General features: G+C 44.7%; 1 protein-coding gene across 2 annotated transcripts in view; it reads right to left on the minus strand.

The window, feature by feature from the left end:
- Rnf20 (ring finger protein 20) overlaps window positions 1–5,060 on the minus strand; it is a 25,121-nt gene extending 20,061 nt beyond the window's left edge. Inside the window, exons 1-3 of one of the 2 annotated variants that reach the window (XM_050155991.1) lie at window positions 4,888–5,060; window positions 4,577–4,729; window positions 3,734–3,888 (exon numbers count right to left, since the gene is read on the minus strand). In XM_050155991.1, the coding sequence (XP_050011948.1) occupies window positions 3,734–3,862 (129 nt within the window). In that variant the 5' untranslated portion in view covers window positions 3,863–3,888; window positions 4,577–4,729; window positions 4,888–5,060. Of the gene's footprint in view, window positions 1–3,733; window positions 3,889–4,390; window positions 4,730–4,887 lie in introns of both variants that reach the window. The other variant, XM_050155992.1, reaches the window with a different exon arrangement.
- Between the last annotated feature and the right edge of the window lie 9,246 nt (window positions 5,061–14,306).

The following is a 14,306-nucleotide window of genomic DNA, read 5'->3' on the forward strand; positions in this document are numbered from 1 at the left end:
AAAAAAAAAAAAAAAAAAAAAAAAAAACAACATCAATGGTAACTGAGGAAAACATTTGGCCTCCATATAAACAGACACATACCCAGATACATACATACACAAAGAAATCATACAACTAATAATTGGGCAGGAAATGGGAGCAGAAGAAATAAAGGAACAGGAATAAGATCACGTAAGGAAGAGCAAATGTTAGCCTCTCAAGCTCACCGTCTCACTGCTCTATGGTCATGAACCTCCACAAAGCACCACAGCGCTGAGGCTCTACCCATGCAGCTAGGTCACTGTCTAACCTCCTAGGCGCCACTCTCCATCCACCCGAGATCTGGCACACAGGATGTTCTCTAGTCCAGTACCTGTGCATAGTATAGGTGACTTACACATAGACATAGATGAACCATCTAATGTCCTAGCACCCAGTTTGTCAGTATTTTGAACACTTTAATGCCAAATGACTGTCACCACCACTGGACTTCTGGGATGTCTTTTATTCAAAAATGTACATTGTAAGAATCATCCGGAACTCTGCTCTACTCCAGCTTCCCATCTCCCAAATAGAACATGTCTCTCCAGGTGCCCCATGTCTCTAGGCCTTTCGCCTCATTAGGGCTTCAGAATTCTAAACTCCCTTTCTCCCACTCTATCTCATTTCCATTACTTTCTACTTCGCTTATACACTACAATATAATCCTTCAACACTTGCCCATTGTTCTCCTATGTCCTTAATCCATTACTCTATTTTCATGAACAAATGTCAACCTAAATTAATCCAGACAGCTGACGATTCTATCCCCGTACCTCATATAACAAGATTTCTACAGAAACGCCAGAAACCAAGAAAACCAGTGACTTTACAAAATGAATTCCTAATATTAACAAGTGAGCATCCATTCTCCATTAAACCAGTGTAAAATTCTCCAGAGTCTCCCTTTTACACAATACTCAAGAGATGGCTTTGTTCCTTATTTAGTAAGAAATATAACTCACCAGATGGGAAACTATTAATTCCCCCCAACTCTCTGACCCAATCCAATTCACCAGCTTATGTACTTTTCTTTTTTAATTTGAGACCAGGGCTCATGTAGGCCAAGCATAACCATGTAAGGGAATACTGGATCATTGGCCTATATCTCCAGCAATATGTACACATTCTTAAAACTTCCAACTTCTACTCAGGCTACTTTCCCTTCAGCAAACACCTCATTCTCCAAGTTAGTCATAATGGTGCAGGCAAAAGGAAGAGACAGGAGGACCTTGGGTTCAACACCATCCTGGCCTACAAAGAAAGATCCTGTCTCAAAACAGAGCAAAGCAAACAAAATACTCCCGGCATCAGCAATTCCCCAGGCCTGAGTATCTTTAGACTTTCTCTGCTTTCTGCTCTTGGAGAAGCTGGGGAAAGCAGGGGTAAGAGTGAGAGGGGAACAATCACAGGTCACAAAATAGCAGGTGGAAAGGCTGACACTTTAACTTTTTGGTTTTTCTTCTTAAACAAAAGTTAAAGTTTATCAAAAAAAGGCAGAGTAAACTCAGATGGGAGAGCAGGCTGATCTGCAAAAAAGTCAGCTAAAAAGCTAGCAGTCTTGCTTTATCAAGAAATTGGTGAAATTGAGATTTTAAAGCAAGAACTGGTTAAGGAGATTTTTATTTTCAGTGAAAACATTTGGCACGTCAGGGTAGTGACTAGAAGTGACTGCGCCAGCTTCCTGCACTATTAGTAAAGCGACAGAAAACAGTCCAAGAATGAAGTCGTGTGAGGATTCTGAGTGCTTGTAAGAAACTCCAGGAAAAGAAGACAGGACTCTTGTCACCTCAGTTTCTTCAAAACACAGCACTGTTCTTGGAATGTGTTTCCATGCTCCTTCCAGATGTAGCACGAGAAGTGAGCTCACTTCAGCGGCTGCTATCTCTCTGCCTCTATGGAAGAAACGTGTTCTTGCCACAGGTAGCCTGACCTTGTGACCCAACACCTTCCAAAGCACTATCTCTACCCAATCTCCTAATCCTCTCACGTTCTTAAGCTCACTGCAATCAGCCTCACCACTATCTCAGCACAGGCCTGCAGCCGCCAGGGAACTACCTGTTGCTCAATGCAACGTCGCCCTTCACTCCAATTAAAACATTCATTTGGCTTCTCCAACTCAGACTTGTCTCCATGACTACTATACCCAACTCCCTATCCACTCCAATAAGGTGTCTTAATATTCAAAGTCAAACAGGCTGGTTCACTCTCCACAGCTCCTAAACACAGTCCTCCCATACACGTCTCTAGCCCAGTAAGAAAGGCCTTACTCCCCAAAGCACACACTGATCTTCCCTGTTTCGTGTGTTTTATCCAGTCTGTCAGGATTTCTGTCTATGCTACCGGCTTGATCCACTTCTCAGGGATCTCTCATTCGGACAACTCTTATGTCCTTGTGTTTGTAGCAAATATTTCTGAACTGTTTTGTCAGACAGCCAGGCTAGAGCAGCTGGAGTGGACAGCTCCATTCATACTGCCAGAGTTTACAACTCAAGGGTACACTGGATTCTCACTTTCCCTGTCTCCAACCCTCAGCTGGCTCACTATAAAAACCTCAAAAGTACATCAACGGAGTCATTGCCTTCAAAAGAGGCAGGAAGACAATCCTTACCTTAGGAAAGGTGAGGCTGTCAGGGTGGGGATGGGGGAGTAAGAAAGAGCAAGAGGGACAATTCTGGTAGGGGCACACACGATAATCTGTGCACCCACGGGAGCTTCCAGGGTCTCCTTATTGCCCTCTGACTAAAGTCCAAGGAGGGATGTGTGCTCTGCTTTCCTTCCATCAACCTATTCTCCTGTCAGTAGCACTCTGGGAACTGAAGTCTACGGGCTGTAAACACAGCCACCAGCAAACAACAGACACTCAGTTACTACTTAGACTGGCATAAGTGCACTGAGGGAGCACAAAGAAAGGCCACTAAGACAAAATCACCTTCTGGCAGTAGGGCGGAGTTCTAGAACCCAGGCATCTTCCTAAATAACACTTCATTATCATTATTAAGCAAGATCTTATTGTAACTGAAAAAAAATCAAATCAACTTCTCTGAACCTCGGCATGAATATCCACAAGAAATATAAATGCACAGTATATTCCTTTGCCCAATTCAAATATAGAATCTTCTCTACATCAAAGTCTCCTAGCTTCTGACATACAAGCGATTATTATGATCCACTAAAAAAACCACCACTTTACTGTCTATCACATTACCTAGTTCAGTAACGACTGACTGCTCACTCTTACGGAGTACTCACTGTGTTCAAAGTGATGTGGGAACTCTTTTCAGGGACTCCCAAGCTGTCTCTTCCATAACCCAAGGTCACACACTGGTCCCACAGATTCACTTCTCACACAAACATGGGCACTGGGCAGATAACACAGGCCATGCAGCTCAGAGATAAGGCTGAGAGCAACCCCTGATCTGACTCTCATTCAGGCCAGCGCTCTAGAGGGCTTTGCCAGAGTGTCTCTCAGATCATGGCACCAAATTTTCAGTAAACGAAAAGTGCTAATCGACTATAACAAAGACTAGAGTAGCCACCAGACTCACAGGAGCCCCTCGCCAACAGAGCTCAAACATCAACACCCCTCGCTTCGAGAACTGACCACCACAGCATGTCAGCCACCCCCCCATCAAAAGCAACCCTAATTTTTCACTTTCAGGTGACCGCTGACAGAAGCCAAGCAGGCTTTCGCAGCAGCCTCATTTCTCATACCGTTGAGGAGACACCCCCGAGCTTAATTGTTTCCACAGTGGTCCCGGAGTCCTCCACAGCTGTCTTCTTCTCTGGAGGCACAGATGTGCCTGGCTCTCCTGCAGCTCTTTTGCTTCCGATGCCCGACATCTCGGCATATGATGGCGGTCGCTTTCCTGAAAGGAAAAAAAAAAAAAAAAAAAAACATGAACTGAAGTAAGATAAGCAAAGTAAGCCACAATACAGAGCACCCAGGTAGAAAAACTAGCTAGTTATTCCACATCTAGCAGCACCAATCCTAAACGGAGAGGGGGGGCGTGTCTGTGAGAAACGGGAGCCGGACTGACAGGGTAGTGGGTTTATACACAAAATGTTAATAATAATAGTCACAGAATAAAGAAACTGAATAAACTTTAGGACTCTTCACTTTGAGACACAGAAACAAAAATAGAAAAGGACAGTTTATTTATGACAGAAATTAACGTTAAAGTGTTCATCTGGAGACTTTGAGCTGAAAGAGATGTAGGAAATGTTAGCGAAGTCATTAATCGTATACAAAGTCAGTTACCTCTGAACCTGCTTCCCACACCAAGAATAACAGTATGCTTGCTAGACTTAACTGTAACGGGCATATGACATAATTAGAAAAACAACGAATGTCAGATGAACACTACGCACCTAAGAAACTCAGGCGTTCTCTTTACTATTAAACGCACTCTTGGGGAACTCTGGAAACGTCAGGTCTAGGGGAGCACCCGGGCGCTTCGTTTGGGGAGCCGGGTCGCCTTAAGAGAGACCGCGTTTGCCAACAATTCCCGTTTCTTCATCTGTACAAACGAGGTGTACTTTTAGTAACTCCCCCACCTGACTCCTGTTCCGAGGCTCGACCGGGGCGGAATGGATGCTAAGGTCCTTTCGCGAGAAACCCGGCCATCACCAAACTACACCCGGCTGGCTCCCGACTCGAACTCCAGGACGAGGCATGGACGGCAAGCGGCGATGTGAGTCGGACCTTGCCTGCAAAGAGAGGTGGCAGGGACTGAGCAGGGAGCCCAACTTGACTAGAAAGCGGCCAACGAACTCAGCAGCCTCCAGGCCTATAAGAGGGGACCCGGGAGTCCGCCTGACCGACTCCCCGCTATCCCAGCCCGGGAGCGCCCGACGCCACAGCCGACCTGGGCTCCCACGCAGCTCACGCCCCGGGGCGCGCGGGTCCCGGCGGTTATTCACGTAGACCTCGGCAGGACTCTCATCCCTCACTTCGGACCGGCTGCGGAGAGGGAAGGAGCTTCACAGAGGCGGAGGCAGGGAGAGGAAGTAGGGAAAGAGAAAAGGAAGTTGCTTCAACCCGGCCCGCCGCACTATAAGCAGGAGCGGGCGGAAGTGACATGTGGTGGGCGCCTGGCGGAAGTGACGCTTGAGGAGGGCGCGCGGAGAGGTCTGAGTAGGCGCGGCCTTCTCGGTGACGTCTGAGAGGGGCGGGACCTGACCTGTGTTTAAGACCCGAAGTGGCCAGTTCGAGGCCAGTCAGGGATCTTATGCCGTCCGTAGAAGCCCGTTACTATTGCTGCTGGAAAGCGTTTTGTTTTGCTCTCTGTTGCTATGTCTAAGGTAACTCATCCAAACTGCCGATTAGCTGGTGCCCCTGTCAATCTCCCAACGAGTTAGCGCCGGCACCTGAAACAATTTTTTTTAAGGTGATGAAGAGTTCTGCAGAGAAACCAAGTCCGGACAGGTTTCAGATCTTGTATGATGTTCTTAAGGGGAAATTCTAGCGGGACCGTGGTGGCGCACGCCTTTAATCCCAGCACCTTAATCCATTCATCTCTCTGCAGGCAGAAGCAGGCAGATCTCTTTGAGATCAAGATCAGCCTGGTCTACAGAGCAGCTCCAGGACAGCCAGGGCTGCACAGAGAAATCTCCAGAAAACCAAAAATAAGTAAATAAGCACATATATAAATGGGGGGGGGCAGATTTCATTCACCCGGAGGGTTTTAGCCCTTTGAGGGATTAAAAAAATACCCTTATGCCATCCAGTCTCCATCCCATGAATTATCACCACAGGTTTGAAGACTACTACTTCTGTGTTTAGGGGGGGGGGGGGGATTAACTGTGACGAGGACCCCAGAAAAAAAGGAAAAGAAACCAATTAGTCAGGCGGTGGTGGCACACGCCTTTAATCCCACCACTCGGGAAGGAAGAGGCAAGTGGATCTCTGTGAGTTTGAGGCCAACCTGGTCTACAGAGCTAGTTCCAGGACAGGCTCCAAAGCAAAAAAAAAAAAAAAAAAAAAAAACTGTCTCAAAAAAACAAACAAAAAGGAACCAATTAGTACTGTGTAATTTCAGGACCAGTCAAGACATAATGTTTTGATTAAGGTATTTGTGCATAATTAGTATATGTGTTTGAGTGCCCACATGAAGATGTCAGAGGACAACTTTTGGGCGTGGGTGGTAGGTACTTCCATGGCATGGGTCCCAAGGAGTGAACTCAGGTCAGCAAGTGCCTTTACCCTCTGAGACATCTTGCCAGACCAGTACCAGTCTGTTTTAAAATCATTAACCATTGATTTTTCTGAGTTAGTAATAAATGATTCAATTATACTAAATGCATTTCAATTAGAGAAATATAATCAATCTAACCTGCTCACGAAAAACTGCACAGCTTCCAAAACCAGAGCAAATTACCCAGTGCCATCAGATAAAGGTCCAGGAATGGAAGAATGGCTGTGCTACCTTTGCAAAACAATACATGTGGGCATGTTTGGAGAAAAACCTAATCCACACTGAATTTCTGGTAGTGTGGAGAATGTCCTTGTACTTGACTGGTCTCACCTATGCACGAGATAAGAAGACCAAATACAATCGCGCTTCTCTTGGCTATGGCACCTTACCTGGTCCAGAGGAAATTGTGTGTAAATGAACTTCCCACTCCCCTTAGGTGAAGCAGAAGGCTGAAGATTGTCCCCTTGGCCTCCCTGCTGGAAAGACCCTGGAAGAGCAAGCAATGGCTTCCACTGGGAAACAGATAAAAAGCCATCTTCAGCATGAAGAGAAAGAGCCCAGTTCCAAAGCTGTTAGACACGAGGGATTAAGGTCGGCCCTGGAGTTGCGGTTCCCACCCTCACGTACAGACTCCATGCAGCGGTGCTCATTAGGACCACATGAAAAGCAGGAGCTCCCTTCTGCCATCCCTAGCCAGAGAATTAAGGGACTGCTGCTTCAGGTCCCTGCGCCGAGATGCTTGTCCTGTTTCTGGCTCCTCTTTTCATCAGTGTCCTCCCGCGGCTGTTGTGTGAGGACTGAACTAGCCTGTCATTCTTCAGAGTGAAGCCAGCCCACGGGGCTGTAATAATGAAGAGAATCTAGGAAAATGGAAACAGATGAGCGGAGTCACCTTAACTTTAACTCTAGAGTGCAGGGGAAATACTGAGATGAGAGCAGACATGTCTTGAAATTTTAAATTCTCACCATATGAGTGACCTTTTTTCCCCCCGCAGCTACTGGTGAAGTTATCATTTTCAAAAATTCTAGTAAGTCATGTGCCTCCTTCACACATGCCAGTGTTTTCTTCAGGATCATACAGAGAGAGAGAGAGAGAGAGAGAGAGAGAGAGAGAGAGAGAGAGAGAGAGAGAGAGAGAGAGAGAGAGAGAGAGTTGTGACGACGGAGAAAGGCCAGCTTGAGGAATTGGCTCATGAGGTTATGGGGTGGGTTTTGGTTAGTTCAAATTTTGCAGAGCCAGAGAATGGCTGTAATGGGAGTCTAAAGGCAGTCCATTGGCAGAATTCTTTCCCACTAGAAAAGGAAAAAGGATCCACCAGTCTTTTTCCTTAACATTAAGGGCTTTGCTTGATTGGATGATGCCTAACAACTTAATGGAAGATAATCGTTAGACAACCAAGTTAAATGTTAGCCGTTCATATGATTCCACTTGTATATGTCTCATCATTTTTCTTAATATTATAATTTAAATAAAATAATAATAGTTTTATTTATTGGGGGAATTGTTTGTTTAATTTTGATACAGAGCCTCACAGGGGACCCTAGACTGGAGTAGAATTCACCATGTATCCTCAAAGGCCCTGAGACTGTCCTCAACCTTATGTATTCACCTCCTGAGTAATAGGGTCGTTGGCATGAATCCAGCTGTCTGTCTGTCTTTCTGCCGGAAGTTTCACCATGTGTTTCAGCATGACTACACAGCAGTCTTGAACTTGTGGGTTTTCTCCCTCCGCTTCAGAAGTGCTGGAGTTACAAACATGTGCCACGGTTCCTAACTTGATTCTTTTGTAAGGGGGAAGTGGGCTGAATGTCACATAGTTTTCACAAGCTATAGAACTTGTTGACTTCAAACCTGTCTTCATTAATGACATAATTCTGCCACACGGTGGCAGCAGGTCATGTTTCGTAGGGTCCCCATTTGATTGCTTTGGTGACGAAGTCCTATTCTCATTTCTGTCATCTCATACCCTGGAAAAACTGGACAACTGTTTACTTATAGGACAAATTTTAAATCTGTTTTAAAATAATTTTCAAGCAATTATGGTAAGTCCATGTAAATGTGTGTGTGTAGTAACCAAAACTGTTAAGGAGCTGTATTTCTTGACTCTGAAAGGTTCTTCCAGCATATTGCTGAAAGGGTTAAGGAGGCTGCAGGAATGTAGGTGTCCTATTCATTTCTATACAAAAATCACTTAAAAGCATTAAGTCAACATACTATTAATTCAGGATTTGCACAAATAATCTCTACTAGTAATCTCTATCACTTTATCTTCTAAACTAATTGTGTTATTTATCGTTTAAATTCAACAAGGCTGGACTCAGTGGTACACACCTGTAGCCCTAGAACTTCAGAGGAGGGAACAAGGGAATCCCTTGAGTGCATAGGTTCAAAGTCAGCTTGGGCGACATAGTCGGACTCACATCTCATTAAATAGTTTAGCACATGAACTCAGGACTACCGCCGCTGCTAAAAGCCACCCCTCCCCTTAGAACAGTGAGGCTGATGAGTCTGGTCCCAGATTCCAGGGAAAGTAGATGAAACCACAAGTGAGGGGCGAGCATACAGGTTACAGCAGCACTGGGGCTGGATCCCAAACCCCCCAAACAGAAGCTGGAAGTTCCACAACACTCTGTGCCTATCACTGTCTCCCCATCTGCCGTCACCTCTTGCCACTTGACAGCCATTGCTCTGGATCATGAGTTCATCGTTCCTTTGATTTTTCTTTTTACTTGTGTAATTTTCTGTGTGATTTTCTTATATCCGAGTGTGTGCCTCAAAACAGCACACCACCATTTAGTTGCTTTACTGCTGTTTTGTTGGCAGAGCAATAAGTTAACCGTCTTCACCTGCTTTCTCTCTCCCTTCCCTCACACTGGATTCTTACCTCGAAACACTAAAGTCTATGTCACATTTCTCAAAGGCATGGTCTCTAGTCTTATTTCTATATTTTATATTTTGGTTTTATTTCTTCTAAACAAAGAATTTTTGATCGCCTCTATTTTACAAACTTCTATTTTTTAAGATATAATTTGTGTGTATAGGTATCTTCTGACAAGCAAACTTCCCCCTTCACAAATTTCTCACAACACATCTTTTTTCCCCTTTCCTTTCTTTTTTTAATTTATTTATTTCTTTATTAATTAAAGATTTCTGTCTCTTCCCCACCGCTGCCTCCCCTTTCCCTCCTCCTCCCCCAACCAAGTCCCCCACCCACAACAGCCCAAAGAGCAAACAGAGATCCCTGCCCTGTGGGAAGTCCAAGGACCACCCACCTCCATCCAGGTCTAGTAAGGTGAGCATCCAAACTGCCTAGGCTCCCACAAAACCAATAGGTGCAGTAGGATCAAAAACCCATTGCCATTGTTCTTGGGGTCTCAGCCCCACACACTGAGACAATGGGGATGTCCTATCGGGAACTCACCAAGGTCCCCTTTCCTTTCTTATGTAAGTAATTCTGCCAGTGTTCTGTTTTGTGTGGGTCCATGGAAAAAAGAGAGTCATTCTAGGATGAGTTTAGGCTTAGCAGCAGCAATGGAGCCAACTTCTGTGAACTGACTGCCCCCAAAACTTTTCATTATCACCCAATTTACACCCTTAGCAAGCAATTTCAAAAACATATTAAAACCTCTTATCTGGAGTTATTTAAAGGAACCATTTCCTCAAGCAATTACCAGCCATGAGACCTCTTGGTTTTCCAGGTTTCTCTCCTAACTAAATTTTACAAAGGCCCTCTCATTCCTTCAGGAAGAACTCAGATAAGAATCAAACACTTTAAACAAAAGGTAACCATCACACAAGGTAGTTCAAAGCCTAGGTGCTAAAACTGCGAAATTCAAGTCAGAGGCAATGTCTCCATGGGATCTCTGGCCACATAATTCTCCAATCTACCCTCCTGTGGGCCTTGGTGTGGGAATTTGTAAGACCTTATGCACAAGCAGTTTGCATTTGGCACAGGTTTAACATGGCAGTTTCAGTTGCCACAACTTAGTTAAATTAGCCCCTGACCTCAACGACTGTGGTTCAGCTTCAGTTACCCAATGTAGTGTCTGTGACTACACAAAATGCAAGCGCTGTGGCTCCTCCATTGTCCACAAATCACCATACAGATAACATAGTTGTGATGAGAAGAGACAAATCACATCGTGCCTTTCCAAGTCTCCTGGTGACTGGTCACTGCATTTGGTATTTCAAGCACAAAGGACAGAAGAGGTAGGCTGGGCTGCTTCTTTGTCTTTGGCAGAGATCCCCTGCTTGATCAGAGGCCACACCTGCCACCAGAAGTCCAGGCCACAATTTGGTTGGAAACCCCCAGCTCAACCACAAGCCACAATGGCCAGAAGACCAGAGGAAAAACAGAAACCAAGGAACAAAATACCCTTCCAACAAAGACAAACTCAGAGATCGGCATCTAAACCAGTGTTTTAGGGTTTCTATTCCTGGGAAGAGACATCATGACCATGGCAATTCTTTCCTTTCTTTCTTTCTTTCTTTCTTTCTTTCTTTCTTTCTTTCTTTCTTTATTAAAGATTTCTGTCTCTTCCCCACCGCCGCCTCCCCTTTCCCTCCCCCTCCCCTAATCAAGTCCCCCTCCCTCGTCAGCCCAAAGAGCAATCAGGGTTCCCTGCCCTGTGGGAAGTCCAAGGACCACCCACCTCCATCCAGGTCTAGTAAGGTTAGCATCCACGAAACTGCCACGAAACCACTAGGTACAGTAGGATTAAAAACCCATTGCCATTGTTCTTGAGGTCTCAGTAGTCCTCATTGTCCACTATGTTCAGCGCGACCAGTTTTAACCCGGGCTTTTTCAGACCCAGGCCAGCTGGCCTTGGTGAGTTCCCGATAGAACATCCCCCTTGTCTCAGTGTATGGGTGCACCCCTCGCGGTCCTGAGTTCCTTGCTTGTGCTCTCTCTCCTTCTGCTTCTGATTTGGACCTTGAGATTTCAGTCCGGTGCTCCATTGTGAGATTTCAATCCGGTGCTCCATTGTGGGTCTCTGTCTCTGTCTCCTTTCATCACCTGATGAAGGTTAATATTCAGGAGGAAGCCTATATGTTTTTCTTTGGGTTCTCCTTCTTATTTAGCTTCTCTAAGAACCCGAATTATAGGCTCAATGTCCTTTATTTATGGCTAGAAACCAAATATAAGTGAGTACATCCCATGTTCCTCTTTTTGGGTCTGGCTTACCTCACTCAGGATGGTGTTTTCTATTTCCCTCCCTTTGCCTGCAAACTTCAAGAAGTCCTTGTTTTTTACTGCTGAGTAGTACTCTAATATGTATATATTCCATACTTTCTTCATCCATTCTTCAATTCTTAAAAAGGAAAACATTTAATTGAGGTGTTGGCTTACGGTTTCAGAGGTGTAGTCCACTATCATCATAACAGGGGGGCATGGTGGCTGGGAGTATGGTAGTATAGGAGATGTGGAGCTGGAGAGGTCGCTGAGAGGTCTACATCTTGCACAGGCAGCCGAGTTTAAACTGTCTCACTGGGTGGTATCTTTTTGAGTTTGTGGTCAGCCTGGTCTACAAAGGGAATTCCAAGACAGCCAGGGTGGTTACACAGAAAAGTTCTGTCTGGAAGAAATAAAGTTATAAGAGCCAGTGAGGGACAAGACTAAGCTAAAGGCCAAACCTTCATAATTAATAAGATGTGTCTGTGTCGTTATTTGTGGACTGGCAGTAGCAATGAGAAAGTACCACTACAAGGGAGTCCATGGCTGACACTGCCTGGATGTCTAACTAGTGGTGAGACTGCCCAGAGACCTACAGAGCAAGTTCCAGAACAGCCAAGTTTAGGCAGTGAAGAAAACCATCGAAAACAGAAAGCTGGTGACTATATATTTGAATGAGGGGGCCATGTTCCAGTCCCAGAAAACAGCAGACCTTGGCAGTTTGGGCCACGTGATTCTGGCTTTAGAGTCAAAGATAGAGGGACGGGATTATGGAGAGGCCATTGTGTGAAGCTGTGAAGGTGAAGCCTGGATTGCCTTGAAGACTCCAAGATGTTGAAGATGCCAGAGTCATGGGATACCTGCTGAGGAAAGCTGCTAACAGGGAGTGGAACCAGCCGAAGAGAAATAAGCTTAAAGGAGTTGTATATCTGAAGAATGTTTTGACCCCAGGCATGGAGATGGAGAATCTGGAGTTTACCTAGTTTTTTTTTTTTTTTTTAGTCTTTCTTTGGTTCAGTATTTCCTCACTATCCTCCCTTTCCTCCTATTGGAACATTAATGTCCATCCTGTGCCATTATATGTTAGAAGTATATGATATGTTTTCTGATTGTTGATTTTATAGGAGATTACAGTTAAGAGATTTCATGAATCTCAGAAGAGAACTTTGGACTTTTAAACATTGTTAAGACTGTGATAGACTATGAGTGCTTTTAAAATTGGACTAAATCGATTTTGCATTATAATGTGGCTTCAAGCCTATGGGGGCCAGGTGGTTTGAATAGGTGTGGGCTCCCATAGACTCATATGCTTGAATACTTGGCCCATGGGGAATGACACTATTAGGAGCTGTGGCCTTTTTGGAGGAAGAGTGTCACTGTGGGGGCAGGCTTTGAAGCCTCGTATGCTCAAGTTACACCCAGCATAGCTCACAGTCTCCTCTGCTGCCTGTGTTTTAAGATGTAGAACTTTCAGCGACTTCTCTAGCACATCTCCCTGCATGCTACCCATCATGAGGATAATAAACTAAACCTCTGAAACTGTAAGTCAGCCCCAATTAAGTATTTTCCCTTATAAGAGTTGCCATAGTCATTGTGTCTCTTTACAACAACAAAACCCTAATTAAGAAAAAAAACCCTTTAGTTTTAAGGTTGTTTTCAATTTCTCCCACATAATGGTTACCAAGGGAACAAAGGTTTTAGTGTCAACACAAAACCAGAGATCTTACCTTAAAGAGAAAAGAAAGTTTGTCAGGGAGGATAAGCTTAGTGACCTGGCCTAAGAACTTGGGCTCAAATTGCCCCGAATACTGTGTTTAAGTATGGTGATGATTTCATAAAATATAGTTACAGAATACAACAAAGCATGGATTGTCTTAGTTACTTTCCCTGGTGTGGTGACATGCCCCAATAAAAACCAAGTTGAAGAAGAAAACAGTTTGTTTTCGCTCACAGTTCAAGAACTGTAATGAATCATAGTGTGGAAATTCTGACATCAGGAACTTAGGGCAGCTATGGAGCTTGTGGGAGCCTGGCCACATTTATGGGAACCAGGCCACACAGCTGCCATGACAGGCTTGATAGAGATGAACCAAGAGAGTAGGTCTGAGTTTTCATTTACTGGCAAGCATCACCTGATTCCAGGGGAAAGCCTTAAGCTGATACAACTTAGGTAAAGGCCAGCATCTAAGAGTAAGTAGTGACATTCTGAAAATCCTAAACATTGGATAAGATTAAATGTGATAGCCAGATGTCCTTGAACCCAGAATGGACCTAGTCCTTTCCACCAAAACACTCCTAGACAAATGTCAGTCAATCAAGGTCTTGAGCCCTGAAAACTCCCCACCCCCACCTCTACTATGATAAAAAACCCTACCCTGCCTGGGCTGGACCCTTTTCATTCAAGGAGGGTTAAGCCCAGGTTTAAATGAATAAAAACTCTTAGCTTTTGCATACAGATTAGGACTCCTTGGTGGTCTTTGGGGGACTCCACGAATAGAGCATAACAGCAGCCCACCATCTTCAGTCAAGAAACAGACTGGTGCATGCTGTGTCCTGTTCACTTTCCCTTCTTATATTGTCCAGGATCTCTGTCCATATGGGCAGAGCTTCTTCTCTGTTCAATCAGTTAAGACACTCCCCTCAAGAATGCCCAGAGGCCAGTATTCCAGAGGACCCTAGATCTGTGAAGCTCACAAAACTAATCTGCATATAAATCAAAGCACTGTTCAAATGTATTTCTGGAGACAATGGGTAAGAAGATTACAATAAAGGGGTGGATCTCTACTGTATTTGAAATTGCCTACCGCCTGTGAGAGAGAGAACTGAAGATGGCATGTCCAGTTTTTAAAGGCCACCTAGCACATATGCACAGGGGGATAACGTGGCTGCATCATATGCAGATGACAGAGCTTATGC

The sequence above is a fragment of the Alexandromys fortis genome, unplaced genomic scaffold (genome assembly GCF_014885135.2).
Source record: "Alexandromys fortis isolate MF-2015 unplaced genomic scaffold, M_Fortis_MF-2015_v1.1 scaffold_92, whole genome shotgun sequence".
NCBI lineage: Eukaryota > Metazoa > Chordata > Mammalia > Rodentia > Cricetidae > Alexandromys > Alexandromys fortis.